Raw genomic sequence first — 14897 nt, 5'->3', positions numbered from 1 at the left:
AATATCCTTCACCGCCTCCATGCCTTGGTTCAATTCATAGGATAAATGAGACTTTCTATCAGCTGAATTCAAACAATAATATACATACGTCTCCACAAATTATCTTGCCGTCTTCTTGAAAGAATTATGATTCAATTGAAGTTAAATTATGAATCATTCGTCAATACATATTGAACAACATGGTCGCCAGGGCCGTACCGGCAAATTCGGGGGCCCTGTGCGAAACAATGGACTGGGCCCTGGTGACCTAGTGAAGGATCATGAATACCAAGCGATACCAGTCGGCAAGCGCGATATGCTGTGTGAAAGCACAAATGTTAGAAGCCACACGAGCGCGATGTGCTGTGTGAAAACACAAATGTTAGAAGTCACACGTGTGACTGATAGTTAAATCATCACATAAGGCCCAATAACTATTTTTTGTTCCGGAATTTTTTTTTGTTGCTGGAACAATTGTTATTGTTTGGGCAACAAAAATTTTTTTCCGAAAAAAAGTTTGTTCTAGCAACAAAGCATTGAGGGGTCTGGTTTATTAGGCCGATTTTATCTCCAAAACACGAAAACTTGAAGAGGTTGGGGTGCTGTGACAGGTACACTTGAGATCACACACGTGACCCCAAACATCACCCATGTAAAAAAAAGTGGGAAGTGATACGCCTACGACGATTTATCTTTTAGGAGCAATTTGGGCCATGTTTTGCCACAAATTGGGTCAAACAATCAACTAAATTAAAGTGTTTGCATGACTATATCTAATATATACCTAATATTTTGGGGGCCCTTCGAATTCGGGGGCCCTGTGCGGTCGCACGGCCTGCACGTGCCCAGATACGGGCCTGATGGTCGCTATCAGTACTGTTTACAGGAATGATGAATGAAAGTGCAAGGTCATATCCTGGATGGTGGCTTCGAGCTGCTGATACTTGGAGGTACCTATATATGTTATCAATCATTCCTGGCTTGCCGACTATGGCCCATATGCTGAATTGCATATCTGCTCTGGTGGCCTCAATTCGGCCAAAGTAAGGGCCAACAGTGGCAAAAACCAACTCAAGGGATCTCAATACTGCTTTGAACATGTTATGAATTTTTCAAAGTGTCGTCAGATGAGCGTAAACATCTAGTTGAAGTTCTTGGATAAGAAAACTTGTTAATTTGATTTTGATTTTACATATACTGCAAGATTCAGCCAACAATATATGGTGACGTATATGATGATGTCTCCGGCATGCCATGGTTCACAATCAAATTGAGGTCGCCCTTGGTTGCCGCAGATTAATCCATATAACTGAATTTCAACTGAATTCAGATTTCAGACAGCATTTTATGGAACAATCAATCTGATGACTGAGTCGGAATCAATAGATCGGAACTTCACCATTATGAAACAAACGCTAACTAACCATGGCATGATCTCTGCGGTAGTTGAACCCAGATTTGTCTGTTCTCAACCAAGATAGCTGGCTGCCTCGCGGTTCGACCCCGAGTCTTGCCACACAATTGACCGGATATTAGCTGCTATCTTCCCCTTTCTGAAAGAAAGATCAGGGAACAGTTAGTCTTCTATTATATTACAGCCCGTATGTTGTGTGAATATTTATACGCTATCGATTTGAGGTTGTTGTCTGTACTAAACTTGATTTTGAACTTTGAAGGTGCCCGAAAATAATCTTTCTGCTTACACATATATATGTTCTTTCTTGTCTACACATCAGGCTATTTGCATACCATGTCTATAGGCTAACAAGATCTTTCTTCAATCACCGCACAGAAGAACAACAAGTTTAAGATCTATGTCACTTAAAAATTTAGCTGGAAATTAAAGATGGAAAAAAATCAACATATATATGCCAACCTTCAGAAGAACATTTCAACATATATAAACACGAAAACAACACTGCTGCTACAGGTATTCCAAGCACTGTCTAAAATATTTGCATTTAGAAAATTGACAAAATTTATTTTCGAACTAACAAAAGTACAAAGTCATGTCGGAAATTTCTTCGTGCTGCCTGATCGAACGATGATCCTGGACGGTCTATGGCCCATCCATGTGACCATGTCCTGTGCGTAGCTAGGTGACAATGCAACCCCTTTGACTAGTCGTTAACTGCTTCGCTCGGACACATCCTACATGTGATCTTCTAAGAGAAGTGCAGGAACAAACCGATTGTATTACTAGAGATTGCTTCCCAGTGACGATGATGTTCAGAGAATGACAATGCAGGTATATGTGTGCATGCTGGAGACTAACACGCTCGGTTCACGCGGAGACCCAACTTATACGGTTGATATCGTACCCTAATTTTGTCAGGTTGTCATTTAACAAATTTGACCCCAAGTATGCATGGTTAGATATCGATCAATTGAACGAATGTACCTAGGAAAATCTTGCTGTAAATTGCACCACAATGTCAGGGAGAGAGGAACAGCGCGAGTTGTATCAAGTATAGCTTACGGCACAAGCATGAATGCCCAGCTATATATATGATGTCCACAGCATGCCTAGGGCTGCCTGAAACAAAACACGTACATACATAAAGCTGATCATAACTGATCGGACATTTGGCACCAACAACACTATGCCGAGGAAGCAGGAAGCCAAGAACAAACCTTCTGCTAACGGTGCGCCTAAGTCTAGATGGTATCAATAATGGTTGAGTTGCTTGGCCTTTTTTTGCATTGTCTCATAGGCTCGTTGGAAACACAGGGATGTCTGCTGCTGACTTGCCTGCCCTCGGAGGACCACCACCAGCCGGCCAAACGCCGTATCTTGCTCAGCAAAAAAATCCACCCTCGCAAGCTGGTTAGTACGACCTTACTATCATATCGAATGAGACATGAATATGATGGATTAATAAGCAATTACGGACATGACTGATAGCCCTTAAGTTTCGATCTTAATTTTCCTCTTGTGCGTCCTGTCCATCCATGCAGCTCCATCGAATTTAGGTACGCAGAATCCGCGGGGACCCAACACGTTGCAGCCGCCGTACCAACCAGCAGAAAAAAGAAACAAAAATGGAGGAAAAAAACGTACGTAGACACACCTAACCAGTACAGGGCATGCTTATGTACTCGTTTAGATTCTATTTTCAACTGCATGCATGCTGGGCTTTAGGATGATTAACCCTGACGTTATCTGTATTACTCTCGTTTTTCAGATTCTGCTAATGGTATGTCGCGTGATGTGAAGTACTAGCCTAGCTTGTGGATCTACAAAAGCTATGCGGAATATATACTAGTTAAATGGTTTATTGCAAATACCTACTCCATCCATTCTAAATTATATGTTGTTTGACTTTTTGATACCAAGTTTGACCACTCGTCTTATTTAAAAAAATTATTAAAATATAGTCAAATTTTAAAATATTATCGAAGAACTTGCATTGATAAATCATGCTACAGCAAAATAAATGATATTTTGCACAAATTTTTTAATAAGACGAGAGGTCAAATTTGAGGTCAAAAAAGTCAAACAACCTATAATTTGGAACGGATGCAGCAGTTCTCAAGTATATATAGTCGCTACATATTTTTTTATCGCTTATGTAAAACATGGTGCATTTGGGTGTGTATATTCTCGGATAATAATGTACATTCGTATATATATGCTGATATATACTTTACTTTGAAAGAAATGTAATTTCTCATAAAAATTTAATAGATACAACAAATTATATAATACCGATGAATATATGTTTAGCCAAGACTACATGTGAATTGCACTTGGATGTCACTTGGGAGAAATGGCTTTCATCCTTTGAAAACAATAAAATATGTGAGATGACACAAACCCGAGATGACATCGTGAGATGGCAGCCAAATTTGGCTAGTTACCCTGCGGCTATAGAGGATTGATTGGGGGCTCTGCCCTCCCTATTGTGCTTGTGATTTGTAAGTATTGGTGGCTAGACTGCAACGTGCTTGAATTTTTAAAATAAAAGACATTTTTTTACGTTAAAACGCTCCTCATTATTACCGAGTGGCCACCACGTAATTAATGAAGCTGATAATCATCCATATGATGCCATTTTTAATTACTTAACGGCTTATTTAAGCTTGGCTCGTCTAGTACGTACGAACAAACGAGTTTGATTACAGGCTTGACGCATGTGAGCGCGGAGAAATGGGTTTCGAAATGGGCTGCTGCGCTGGTTCCCTATACAAAAACAATATCAACAGAACACAAAAAGGTGATTACTTGTTATAGTCAACTACTGCAGAAACTGCTTTTTCATTTCAATACCTACTAGTAACCGAATCCCATAAATAACGTGGTTAGTTGTCTGCTTGTTGTCAAATTAAGTAGCACATGGCGCGAAATTTCACTATAAAAAAATACATAACCTATAAGAAAAATGAGTACTGTTAAGTGTCTTGTCAATTATCACTAGGCCCAGTCAACCTTCATATAAGGCCAATAACCGGTTCAGGACCGTGTCTTGTATATGCTATTTCACATCCAATTTCCACATATTTTTAGTTACTGTTGGCTAGGGCCAACACATGAGTGCGCACGGTCGCGCGGCGCGAGGAGGGGCTCCATGCAGCGCCTCCTGCGTAAGGCGGTCAGACCGGTCGCCGGGATAAAACAGCGATGTCCGACGAACGCTAGCCCGGGAGGGACCCCATCAGGGCAAGCGCACGTAGGGTTGTTCTAGGATCAGCATGCCACATAGAACGCCTTCAGACGTCGCGGAGACAAAGGAAGAACAGCAGATAATGGGGTTGGAAGGGCTAGGGTTGAGAGATAAAAGTAAAGACAATGAAATAGTAGATTTGTTTTGTATTTTGATCGATTGGATGCCTCAATCGGCCGTGACCCTTTATATTTATAGGGTGGGTGGACTGGCCATGCAAGAAATCCTATTACAAGATCTAAATCTATGAAAAACTCTAGTTGTACTTGGACTCTGCTTGGACCGGTCAGACCCACTGGTCAGACCGGTCGGCTCCTTCCGGATCGGCTACAGCGTCACAAACCGGTCAGACCGCCTAGGGTGACCGGTCAAACCGGTTGGTCTATTATGCTGCCAATTTTGATCGTCAACATATGCCCCCCTTTCCTTTGGCAAAACTTGCGTGCCAAAGAACACTCTTCTTGACCAAAATTATCTAAGGCAATGATTACTATGCATCAGCTATTTTTTATGCTAAGGGCGATAAAAATTATCGTCCATGTCTTGCTTTTCTTCAAGTTGATGATGAAACAATTTGGTTTGACCTCCAAACCTTCTTCATAGCTATTGGCTTTGTTAGCTCGACCTCCACTTGTTGCTCCATCTTTTCTTGATCACGTAAACGTTGCAACCTTCTCTTTTGAGTGTGAGACAAGCCTGAGGGAAACCACCTCGGCTGTAAGTACTTTGAATCTTCCTTCACGTTCTTCTCACTCTCATTGCTGCAATTAAGGTCTTTTTTTATCAGATTATTGCTAATCGGTCTTTGTGAAATACAATTTGGATATATAGAAGGATATTGAATATAATATGGTTGCATATACATCCTACTATAATCCAAAGGTGTATAATAACAAGGATATGACCAGAACTATGGAGCAATCAGCTCATAATTTGACGTAACAACACCATTACCTTGACGTAGGTGAGAATTCGATTTCTCCCTAGATGTTGACATTGATTTGGTACTTTTGGCATCCTCTTGCCGTTCCTTCTGCTTCTGGACAGCTCCCTCCTTCTCATATTTGGCTAGGAGCTCTTTGTAGCTCGGCCTTGTTCTAATTCCAACTATGGAAGAATTTCTAGATTTACTGGACACACCAGTCAGACCGGTCTGGGCACCGGTCAGACCGCCCTGGGGACCGGTCAGACCACTCGACGAACCGTTCTGACCGGTCAGATTGCTGTCGGTCTTCTTTTCCTTGCGTTGCCCCAATCAACGCAAGGAAAATGAGTACTGTTAAGTGTCTTGTCAATTATCACTAGGCCCAATCAACCTTCATATAAGGCCAATTACCGGTTCAGGACCGTGTCTTGTATATGCTATTTCACATCCAATTTCCACATACTTTTAGCTACTATTGGCTAGAGCCAACACACGAGTGCGCACGGTCGCGCGGCGTGAGGAGGGGCTCGATGCAGCGCCTCCTGCGTAAGGCGGTCAGACCGGTCGCCAGGATAAAACAGCGAAGTCCGACGAATGCTAGCCCGGGAGGGACCTTATCAGAGCAGGCGTACGTAGGGTTGTTCTAGGATCGGCAGGCCACATAGAACACCTTCAGACGTCGCAGAGACAAAGGAAGAACAGCAGATAATGGGGTTGGGAGAGCTAGAGTTGAGAGATAAAAGTAAAGACAATGAAATAGTAGATTTGTTTTGTATTTTGATCGATTGGATGCCTCAATTGGCCGTGGCCCTTTATATTTATAGGGTGGGTGGACTGGCCCCGCAAGAAATCCTATTACAAAATCTAAATCTATGAAAAACTCTAGTTGTACTTGGACTCTGCTTGGACCGGTCAGACCCACTGATAAGACCGGTCGGCTCCTTCCGGATCAGCTACAGCGTCACAGACCGGTCAGACTGCCTGGGTGTATAATATAATATGATTGCATATACATGCTACTATAATCCAAAGGTGTATAATAATAAGGATATAACCAGAACTATGGAGCAATCGGCTCATAATTTGGCGTAACAACACCATTTACCTTGACGTAGGTGAGAATTCGATTGCTCACTAGATGTTGACATTGATTTGGTACTTTTGGCTTCCTCTGGCCGTTCCTTCTGCTTCTGGACAGCTCCCTCCTTCTCATATTTGGCCAGGAGCTCTTTGAAGCTCGGCCTTGTTCTAATTCCAACTGTGGAGGAATTTCCAGATTTACTGGATACACCGGTCAGACCGGTCTGGGCACCGGTCAGACCGCCCTGGGGACCGGTCAGACCGCTCGACGAACCGGTCTGACCCGTCAGATTGTTGTCGGTCTTCTTTTCCTTGCGTTGCCCCCCCCCCCCCCCCGAGTGTTGATGTCTTTGTTGTAGCTCGAGTAGTCTTGCTCTGCAGCACCATTCTCTCAGGTCTCTCTTCTCCAATGATTACATTCTTACCTTTAGTGGATTGGGCTTGACTTTGCCGAATTAAAACTTTGGGATTCTTCAATTCAAACACATGCACATGCATTGGAAAAGGATTCTGATCAACTTGCATTGCAGATATAACTAATCGTCCTTCAATTATGGCCGATTGTATTTGTCTACAAAGAACATTGTAATCATTGGTAGCATGACAAAAAGTATTATGTAATTTACAATAAGCACGCCTTTTCAACTCATCTATTGGCAGAATTGTGTGAGAGAACTTAATCTTTCTAGTTTGCTAACTCATCAAAGATTCTATCACACTTTGACACATCAAAAGTATATTTAACCTCATCATGCCGATTTTTAGGAATCGACTTTAAAGAAACACAAGTACTTGGTTTATCATTGGGCGACGATACAAATTCAGCAGTGTAAACATCTTTAAATTCATCATCCAAAAAATCTGAATGATACTCAAGAGCATGAGTATTTAGACGATGATGTCTATGACTTTCTTGCAACTCTTTACTTCTGCTTTTTGCAGCCAAAGCTCTTTGATGCACTTGATTAACCACAAAAAAGTCATTGTCCTCTAGTTTTTCTTTAATGTGAGATCTCAAGCCATTAAAAGCTAAATCCGCTAGATCTTTTTCAACAAGATTCACATTAAAGCATCGGTTTTTTGTATCGCGAAATCTCCTAATATAATCATTGACATATTCATTGCGCATTTGCTTAACCGATGTTAAATGGGACAATTTAATCTCGTAACTTTCGGAAAAGAAGTGATCGTGAAACTTTTGCTCTAATTGTTCCAATGAAGTAATAGAGTTAGGCGCCAAAGAACTAAACTAAGAGAAAGTTGTTCCGGTTAAAGATAAAGAAAACAAATGAACTTTTAATTCGTTTATTGAACTAGCTTCTCCTAATTGTGCAAGATATTGTCTAACATGCTCGAAAGTGCTTTTACTATCATCTCCATTAAACTTCACAAATTCAGGCAATCTAAAACCAGCAGGATATGTAACCGTATCAAAAGACAAAGGATACGGCTTTTGGTAAGATAGAGTTTTGCCCTTAACATCTACTCCAAGACTTTCTTTGATCATCTTAGCCAAATCATTCTTACATTCAGTAAGAAATTTCTCAAGATTAATGGATGAATTTGGCTGTGAGGAGGTAGACACGATCTGCTGGTTTGATGTCGCATGACAGGGTGAACTGGTCTGACCGGTCGATACGACCGGTCTGACTGGTTTAGGTGAACCGGTCTGACCGGTTGATGGGGTTGGTCTGATCGGTTGCTGCCTGTGTTGCCATCGCTGCACGTATCGGTCAAACATCTCATCCGTGATAGGACCGATATGTGGCATGGTGTTTCTGAGGGGTACCGATGGCATGTTATAAGTATAAGTAGAATATGGCAGCATAGAATTTTCCAACTCATACGTTCGGCGGAAGTTAGCCGAACCATGGATGCTTGTGAGCGGATCTGAATATGTTTGCTGAGCTACCAACGCATTTGTTGGCGTTACTATTTGACCACTGAAGTAATTCATCGGCATTCCATACGGTGGTTGACTCGCCGGTAAAGTTACCGATGGTTGAGAGGCAGGGATTTCAGTAGATTCAACAGTAGAAACGGGCGATGTGTCATCAATTACTGGTTGTTTACCAGCTAATATCATCTTTTCAGTAATTAGATCAACTAATCGCACATCTCGCTCAATGAACAAATTTTTGACTTGCTCCATGGCAACACCAGTAGATGTTTCACTTACAGGGGGTGTTACCTCAGATGCATCCGCAGAAGTAGTTGAAGTCGATCTCCTTGATCTTGGTGACCTTGCCACGTCGATCAACCTTGATGCTTGCAAGTGCCGCTTTCAGATCTTCTTCATCGCGCTTCTTCTTGCGCTCCTCCAGCAATTGGCAAACATCTTCAGAAAGATGCTCCTCAGTAGCCGGGATGATGTTCTCTGTGTCGATGTTGGTAGTTGATCCCATCTTCTTGAGGTAGATTAGATCGGTTTTTGTTAACCAAGATCTTTCTTCCCCAGTGGAGTCGCAAAAATATGTTGGTGCCTATCTAGGGCCAACACATGAGTGCGTACGGTCGCGAGCGCGAGGAGGGGCTCGATGCAGCGCCTCCTGCGTAAGGCGGTCAGACCGGTCGCCGGGATGAAACAGCGAAATCCGACGAACGCTAGCCCGAGAGGGACCCCGTCAGGGCAGGCGCACGTAGGGTTGTTCTAGGATCGGCAGGCCACCTAGAACGCCTTCAGACGTCGCGTTGACGAAGGAAGAACAACAGATAATGTGGTTGGAAGAGCTAGGGTTGAGAGATAAAAGTAAAGGCAATGAAATAGTAGATTTGTTTTGTATTTTGATCGATTGGATGCCTCAATCGGCCGTGGCCCTTTATATTTATAGGGTGGGTGGACTTGCCCCGCAAAAAATCCTATTACAAGATCTAAATCTATGAAAAACTCTAGTTGTACTCGGGCTCTGCTTGGACCGGTCATACCCACCGGTCGGCTCCTGCCAGATCGGCTATAGCGTCGCAGACCGGTCAGAGCGCCTGGGGTGACCGGTCAAACCGGTTGGTCTAGTACTCCCTCCGTTCCGAAAAACTTGACGTTTTAGGACATGATCACAGTAACCAAGGTGGAGTTAATTAGGGGGTATTTTTCCCTGTCTGCCCCTAATAAATAGACATGGGGGGTGCATTCCTTCCGAGAAACAGCTTTAGCCCAGTTGGCGAGTGGAGCTAGGCGTGGGTCGCGCGCACCACGGTTCGAGTACTGGTGGCCGCAACTTTTTTTGATGGATGCCCCATTTTGCATGGGGATTTTGCATGGCGTTGTTCAAGGCCGCGTGGCGCGTGTTTGGGGCGCGTTTTGCCACCGCGGTTCGCTCGTTTCGGCCGGGGAAATGTTTTTTATGGTGTTGGCGCGTGTTTTGGCCCTTTTTTCGCTCCTTCGACCGGGAAAACAATTTTGCGATGGCGCCACTCCCTCCGACGTTATAGATTCACCATGGATATTTAAACCGAGTTGTTTCCCTGCCGACGCTTGCTTCCCTTTGCTTTGCTTTCTCTGGCGACACTTCTTTGATTTTCTTTCCCTGGCGACGCTTCACGGCGCAATGGCTGATGGCAACGCTGCCTTTGACCTCAATGTTAGATTAGAAGAAGATGACGATGACGGCTTCGATCTTAACAATGGTAACACTTCTTTGCTTCTTTGCTTTGCCTTGCCTTGCTTGCTTTGCTTTGCCTTGCCTTCCTGATGGCGACGCTTCTTTGCTAGCTGTTCATTTAGAGGATGACGACAGCGGCGGCAACATTCCCTTTGACCCCGTCGAGCATGGAGATGACGATGGCAATGCTGCCTTTGATTTCAACGAGCATGACGATGACGACGACAACGGTGGTTTCGATCTGAACGAACCTGTACATGATGAGCATGCCAACGGTACTACCTCTTTTTCTTCTCTAGCTGTTCAGATCGAATGTTCTTCTTTTGTCGCTGAAATATTCATGTTCTATTTTTTATAGGATTCGATTTGAACCTACCACTAGATGAATTTGGAGCGGTTGATTTTGATTATGTACAAAACCTAGCTGGTGAGTTCTTTGCACTACTACGAATAAGCTTGTTTTTTCCCTCGAGTAAAGATCATGCCATGAGTTATTTGCCTTGCTTTGCCTTGCCTTCCTGATGGCGACGCTTCATGCCGTGAGTATTTGTACCATGCATGAATAGGAAGCATGCCGTGAGTATTTATATTTAGATCATGCCGTGAATGAGTATTTGTACCATGCATGAACAACCTTTTAGATCATGCCGTGACTTAGCTTGTTTCTTTTTTCTATTTTTAGATCATGCCGATCAAGTAGTCCAACCGAAGCATGACTATTCTGATAATGTTAGACAACAAGTGTACCAAGCACTTTTGATGAGAAGCCAGAATGGGCGTCTAGGTAAGCACGATACAACAATTGTTTCTGAGCAATAAAGATTAGAACAGTGCAGCGCATATGGAAGAGAGGTAAAAACCAACTTGCTCAAAACATTCCGGTCAAGGTTCCTAATTTAAAGAAAGGTAGAAGTGGCCGTCCAGCAATCCCTATTGATTTGGAAAATTTGAAGAACATTCCTCTCCAACAAAGAATGACCCTAGAAGATGTCTCTAGTAGACTTGGTATTAGCAAGACTAAGATACATAGGTATTTGAAACAGGGTCTGCTTAGGCACCATTCTAGTAGTGTCAAACCTTACCTCACGGAGGCTAACAAGAAGACTAGATTGAAGTGGTGCATTGACATGATTGACCAAAGTTTGCTTGATGATCCAAAGTTCAAGGATTTGTTTGACATTGTGTTTATTGATGTGAAGTGGTTCTATCTCTATCAAAAATCAGAGAGGTACTACTTGCTACCCGATGAAGATGAACTACATCGTATTTGCAAGAACAAGAACTACATTCCTAGGATCATGTTTTTGTGTGTTGTTGCTCGGCCAAGATTTAGAGATGGAGTATGTGTGTTTGATGGAAAAATATGTTGTTTTCCACTTGTTACTATTGAGCATGCTATTAGAGACAGTCCTTATCGGCTGCGTGGTGAGGAAGTAATCAAGCCAATCCAATCAATCACAAGGGATATCATAAGGGATTTCATGATAAATAAGGTGTTGCCGGCAATTAGAGCAAAGTGGCCAAGAGAAGATGTGCACAAGCCAATATTCATACAACAAGATAATGCTCCTACTCATTTGAAAGTGGATGATCCTCATTTTTGTGAGTGTACTAAGCAAGATGGCTTTGACATTCGGCTTATATGTCAACCAGCCAATTCTCCAGATTTTAACGTTCTAGATTTGGGTTTCTTTCGAGCTATCCAAGCGATTCAGTACAAGAAAAATGCTAAGACATTGAAAGAACTAATTCCAGCAGTGCATGAGGTAAAAAGATCTAATTCCATTTGATTGTTTCAATACAATAAAGAGAGTAAGACATAGAAAGATCTAATTTCTTCAACACTTGCTTTGTAGGCATTCTTGGAGTACAGTCCATGGAAATCAAACATGATATTTTTAACATTACAAACTGTGTTGAAGGAAGCAATGAAGGTTAAAGGTTGCAATAATATAAAGATTCCTCACTTGAAGAAGCAAAGACTAGAGAGGGAAGATAGGCTGCCATTGCAAATCCCTTGTGAAGCTTCATTGCTAGCTGAATCCATAAGTAGTCTCCCTGCAAATTAGAAGATGCAAATTAGTTTATGCAAATTAGAAGATTGCTAGCCGAATGCTTACTGTTCAAATGCATGTACCTTACTGTTTGCTTGCTTCATCTTTGCTTGCTTCACCTTTTTGTTGGCCTTTGCACTTTTTCTTGGTTGATTCATCTCGTCCAACTTCTGAACAACTTGTTCAGGGAGAATGATGGTGTTACCCTCTAATTGAAGTTCCTCCACAACAGGAATGTAGAACTTACAATCAAGATTTTCCATGCCATCGAGAACTTGTGTGACGAGGTCGTAATCTTCATGTAAAAGGCCACAACGGGCACACCTGCGAGCGTTGCGGCGAGCTTGGCGACAGGCTCCTCCGAAGACGCCGCCAGCGTGGAACGTCCTGCAGCGAGGACAATTGACCACCTCGTCGACGTCCGGCTCCTCCTTGACGGCGTCTGGCACGTCCTCGACGGCGTCCGGAACATCGTCGTCGACGGAGTCCGGCACCTCGTCGACAGCGTCCGGCACAACAGACTCCGAGACGGCACGCTGGGCCGCGGCGGCGGCGTCACCGCGCGCGCCGGTCCCGCGTGCCCGTTTGTGGACGCGTTCCAGAGGCGTGGAGTACGACTCGTTGTCGCCGTCCATGCTCCACGCCGCCGCGGCGCCCGGAGCGCGGACCATGGCGTCGCCGGCGTCGGGCACGTCCGCGCGAGGAACGACGTCGGGCACTTGCTCCACCGAGTCCGCGATGAGCAAATACTCCGAGCCAAACGATGGATCCATGGCGAACCCTAACCGCGGCCGGAGACGAAGTGGATCTAGGAGCGTGGGAGATGAAGTGCGGCCGGTGACTGAAGTGCTTCGGAGGCGCGTGGGAGATGAATGGCGTCGGGCACGCGCGGTGATAATTGCGGGCGATGAATGCGGCAGCGCAACGGACGGTTGACTCGCGTGCGCGAGGGCAAAGGCGTCCAAATACCGCGGCGGCGCATCGGGAGGAGCCAGGACGTCAAGTTTTTCGGAAACAGGAGTTTGGCCCAGGACGTCCGGTTTTTCAGAACGGAGGGAGTATGCTATCAATTTTGGTCGTCAACAGCTATATATTATTATGAAATCACGAACATACTCATTTTTATGATTGTATATAAGAGAGGGAATGTACAGAAAGATATTTCTCCCTTTCATTAAAGTAGAGTCCACGTGTCAGTTATTTGTCTTTATATCTGGGTCCTAGGACAGTAGGATTTCATATGTTCGTGGTCTGCTAGCTCGTGCTTGCTGCGCACATGAGCTAGCGTAGGCTCATCGTCCCCAAGGGCGTGATTGGTTCATTTAGCGAGGCAGCCTGGTTCCTACGACAGCTGCAGGCTCTAGTGGGCCTGACTCATCGGGTGCTGAGCATTGGCCCTGTTTGATTCATACCGGGAAATTCATGCTACACAGTTTGACCATTAATTAAGGATATTAAATAAATACAGTTTGTAAAACCAACTTCAGAACCTCTGCGCTAGGAACCCTAAAGAATCTAATGAGATTTTTGACCGCGTGATTAGATGATGGTTACTGTAATATTACTGTAGCCAATTATCAATAAATTATCGCCATTAGATTCATCACGAAAAATTACACCCATCCCTAAAAAAAATTTGCAAATAGACTTCATTTAGTACTCTATGCATGCGAGATTTTTTTTCAGAAAAATGTGCGCGCTAGAATGATAGCGCGATCCAAACAGAGCCATTATGTTTAGTTTACATCTGCATCCAGCCAAGCTTATGGGGGATTCTGTTTACTCCCTCCGTCCTAAAAAGAACGCAATTATGGGATTCGCGCCGGTCAAATTTGTTAAATTTGACCATGTTTGTAATGATTAATATTAACATTTATGTATCGACCAAAATCTATTACGAAAATATATCCCATCATTAATCTATTGATACTAATTTTGTATTATAAATGTTGATATCTTTTGCATAAATTTTGGTTAAACTTGAAAATCATTGACACCTCGAGAAGCGAGAATTGTATTTTTTTTGGACGGATGGAGTAGTTGGCTGACCTGTGCGCAGCCATTTCTGTTTTTTATCTCAGTGCACGATTTCCAACGCGCATCCGGCATCCCCCGCGCTGGCCGGCCAGAAACACTCTTTCCTCTCGTATCTGCAGAGCCCGGCCAGCATACCGTTTTTGCACCGCGTGAGCCGGGCCCAGAGGCTTGTTTGGGACACCAATCATCAGCAGCTTGCATCTGGAGAGTCTGGTTCGGCTGAAATCAGGCGCCAAGAGACCATGGCACGGATGACCATCGATGCCGGGAAATGTCGCGAGCTAGCGTGGGCTCATCGACCCAGGACCCTGGCACGGATGACCATCTATGCCGAGAAATGTCGCGGCCAAGTTGGTTTATATAACACAATTGACTTTTTAATTAATATTTTAACAATACTATTTACTTAATTAGTTAAATAAGGTTAAACAGGCACCACTAAATCTGCCATCAAGTATATTTGACTTGTAGGTTACTTATCTATTTGCATAAATATCTTTAGAGAAGACGGAAAAAAAACACCATGATTTCATATATTTTTAACAACCGGACGTGGAAA

The 14897-nt window shown here is 43.5% G+C and overlaps 1 protein-coding gene across 1 annotated transcript; it reads left to right on the top strand.

Moving 5' to 3' along the window:
• The first annotated feature begins 2499 nt into the window (after positions 1 to 2499).
• LOC120639151 (E1A-binding protein p400-like) lies at positions 2500 to 3628 on the top strand. Its single transcript, XM_039915177.1, has 4 exons — positions 2500 to 2625; positions 2711 to 2806; positions 2938 to 3036; positions 3165 to 3628. Exons 1-4 carry the CDS (start codon positions 2583 to 2585, stop codon positions 3200 to 3202), a joined length of 276 nt encoding a protein of 91 aa, XP_039771111.1. The 5' UTR covers positions 2500 to 2582; the 3' UTR covers positions 3203 to 3628.
• Positions 3629 to 14897: the final 11269 nt, after the last annotated feature.

The sequence above is a fragment of the Panicum virgatum genome, chromosome 6K (genome assembly GCF_016808335.1).
Source record: "Panicum virgatum strain AP13 chromosome 6K, P.virgatum_v5, whole genome shotgun sequence".
Classification (NCBI taxonomy): domain Eukaryota; kingdom Viridiplantae; phylum Streptophyta; class Magnoliopsida; order Poales; family Poaceae; genus Panicum; species Panicum virgatum.
Note: the sequence above shows the minus strand (reverse complement) of the source record. Positions and strands in the feature narration are given on the sequence as shown.

What these genes read in the sequence shown, in the direction of transcription:
- LOC120639151 (XM_039915177.1), top strand. Translation starts at nt 2,583, where the DNA reads ATGCCGAGGAAGCAGGAAGCCAAGAACAAACCTTCTGCTAACG. An exon ending in GAACAAACCTTCTGCTAACG is followed by an intron (nt 2,626 to 2,710) that starts GTGCGCCTAAGT and finishes TTGGAAACACAG; the next exon opens with GGATGTCTGCTGCTGACTTG. An exon ending in AAATCCACCCTCGCAAGCTG is followed by an intron (nt 2,807 to 2,937) that starts GTTAGTACGACC and finishes CCATCCATGCAG; the next exon opens with CTCCATCGAATTTAGGTACG.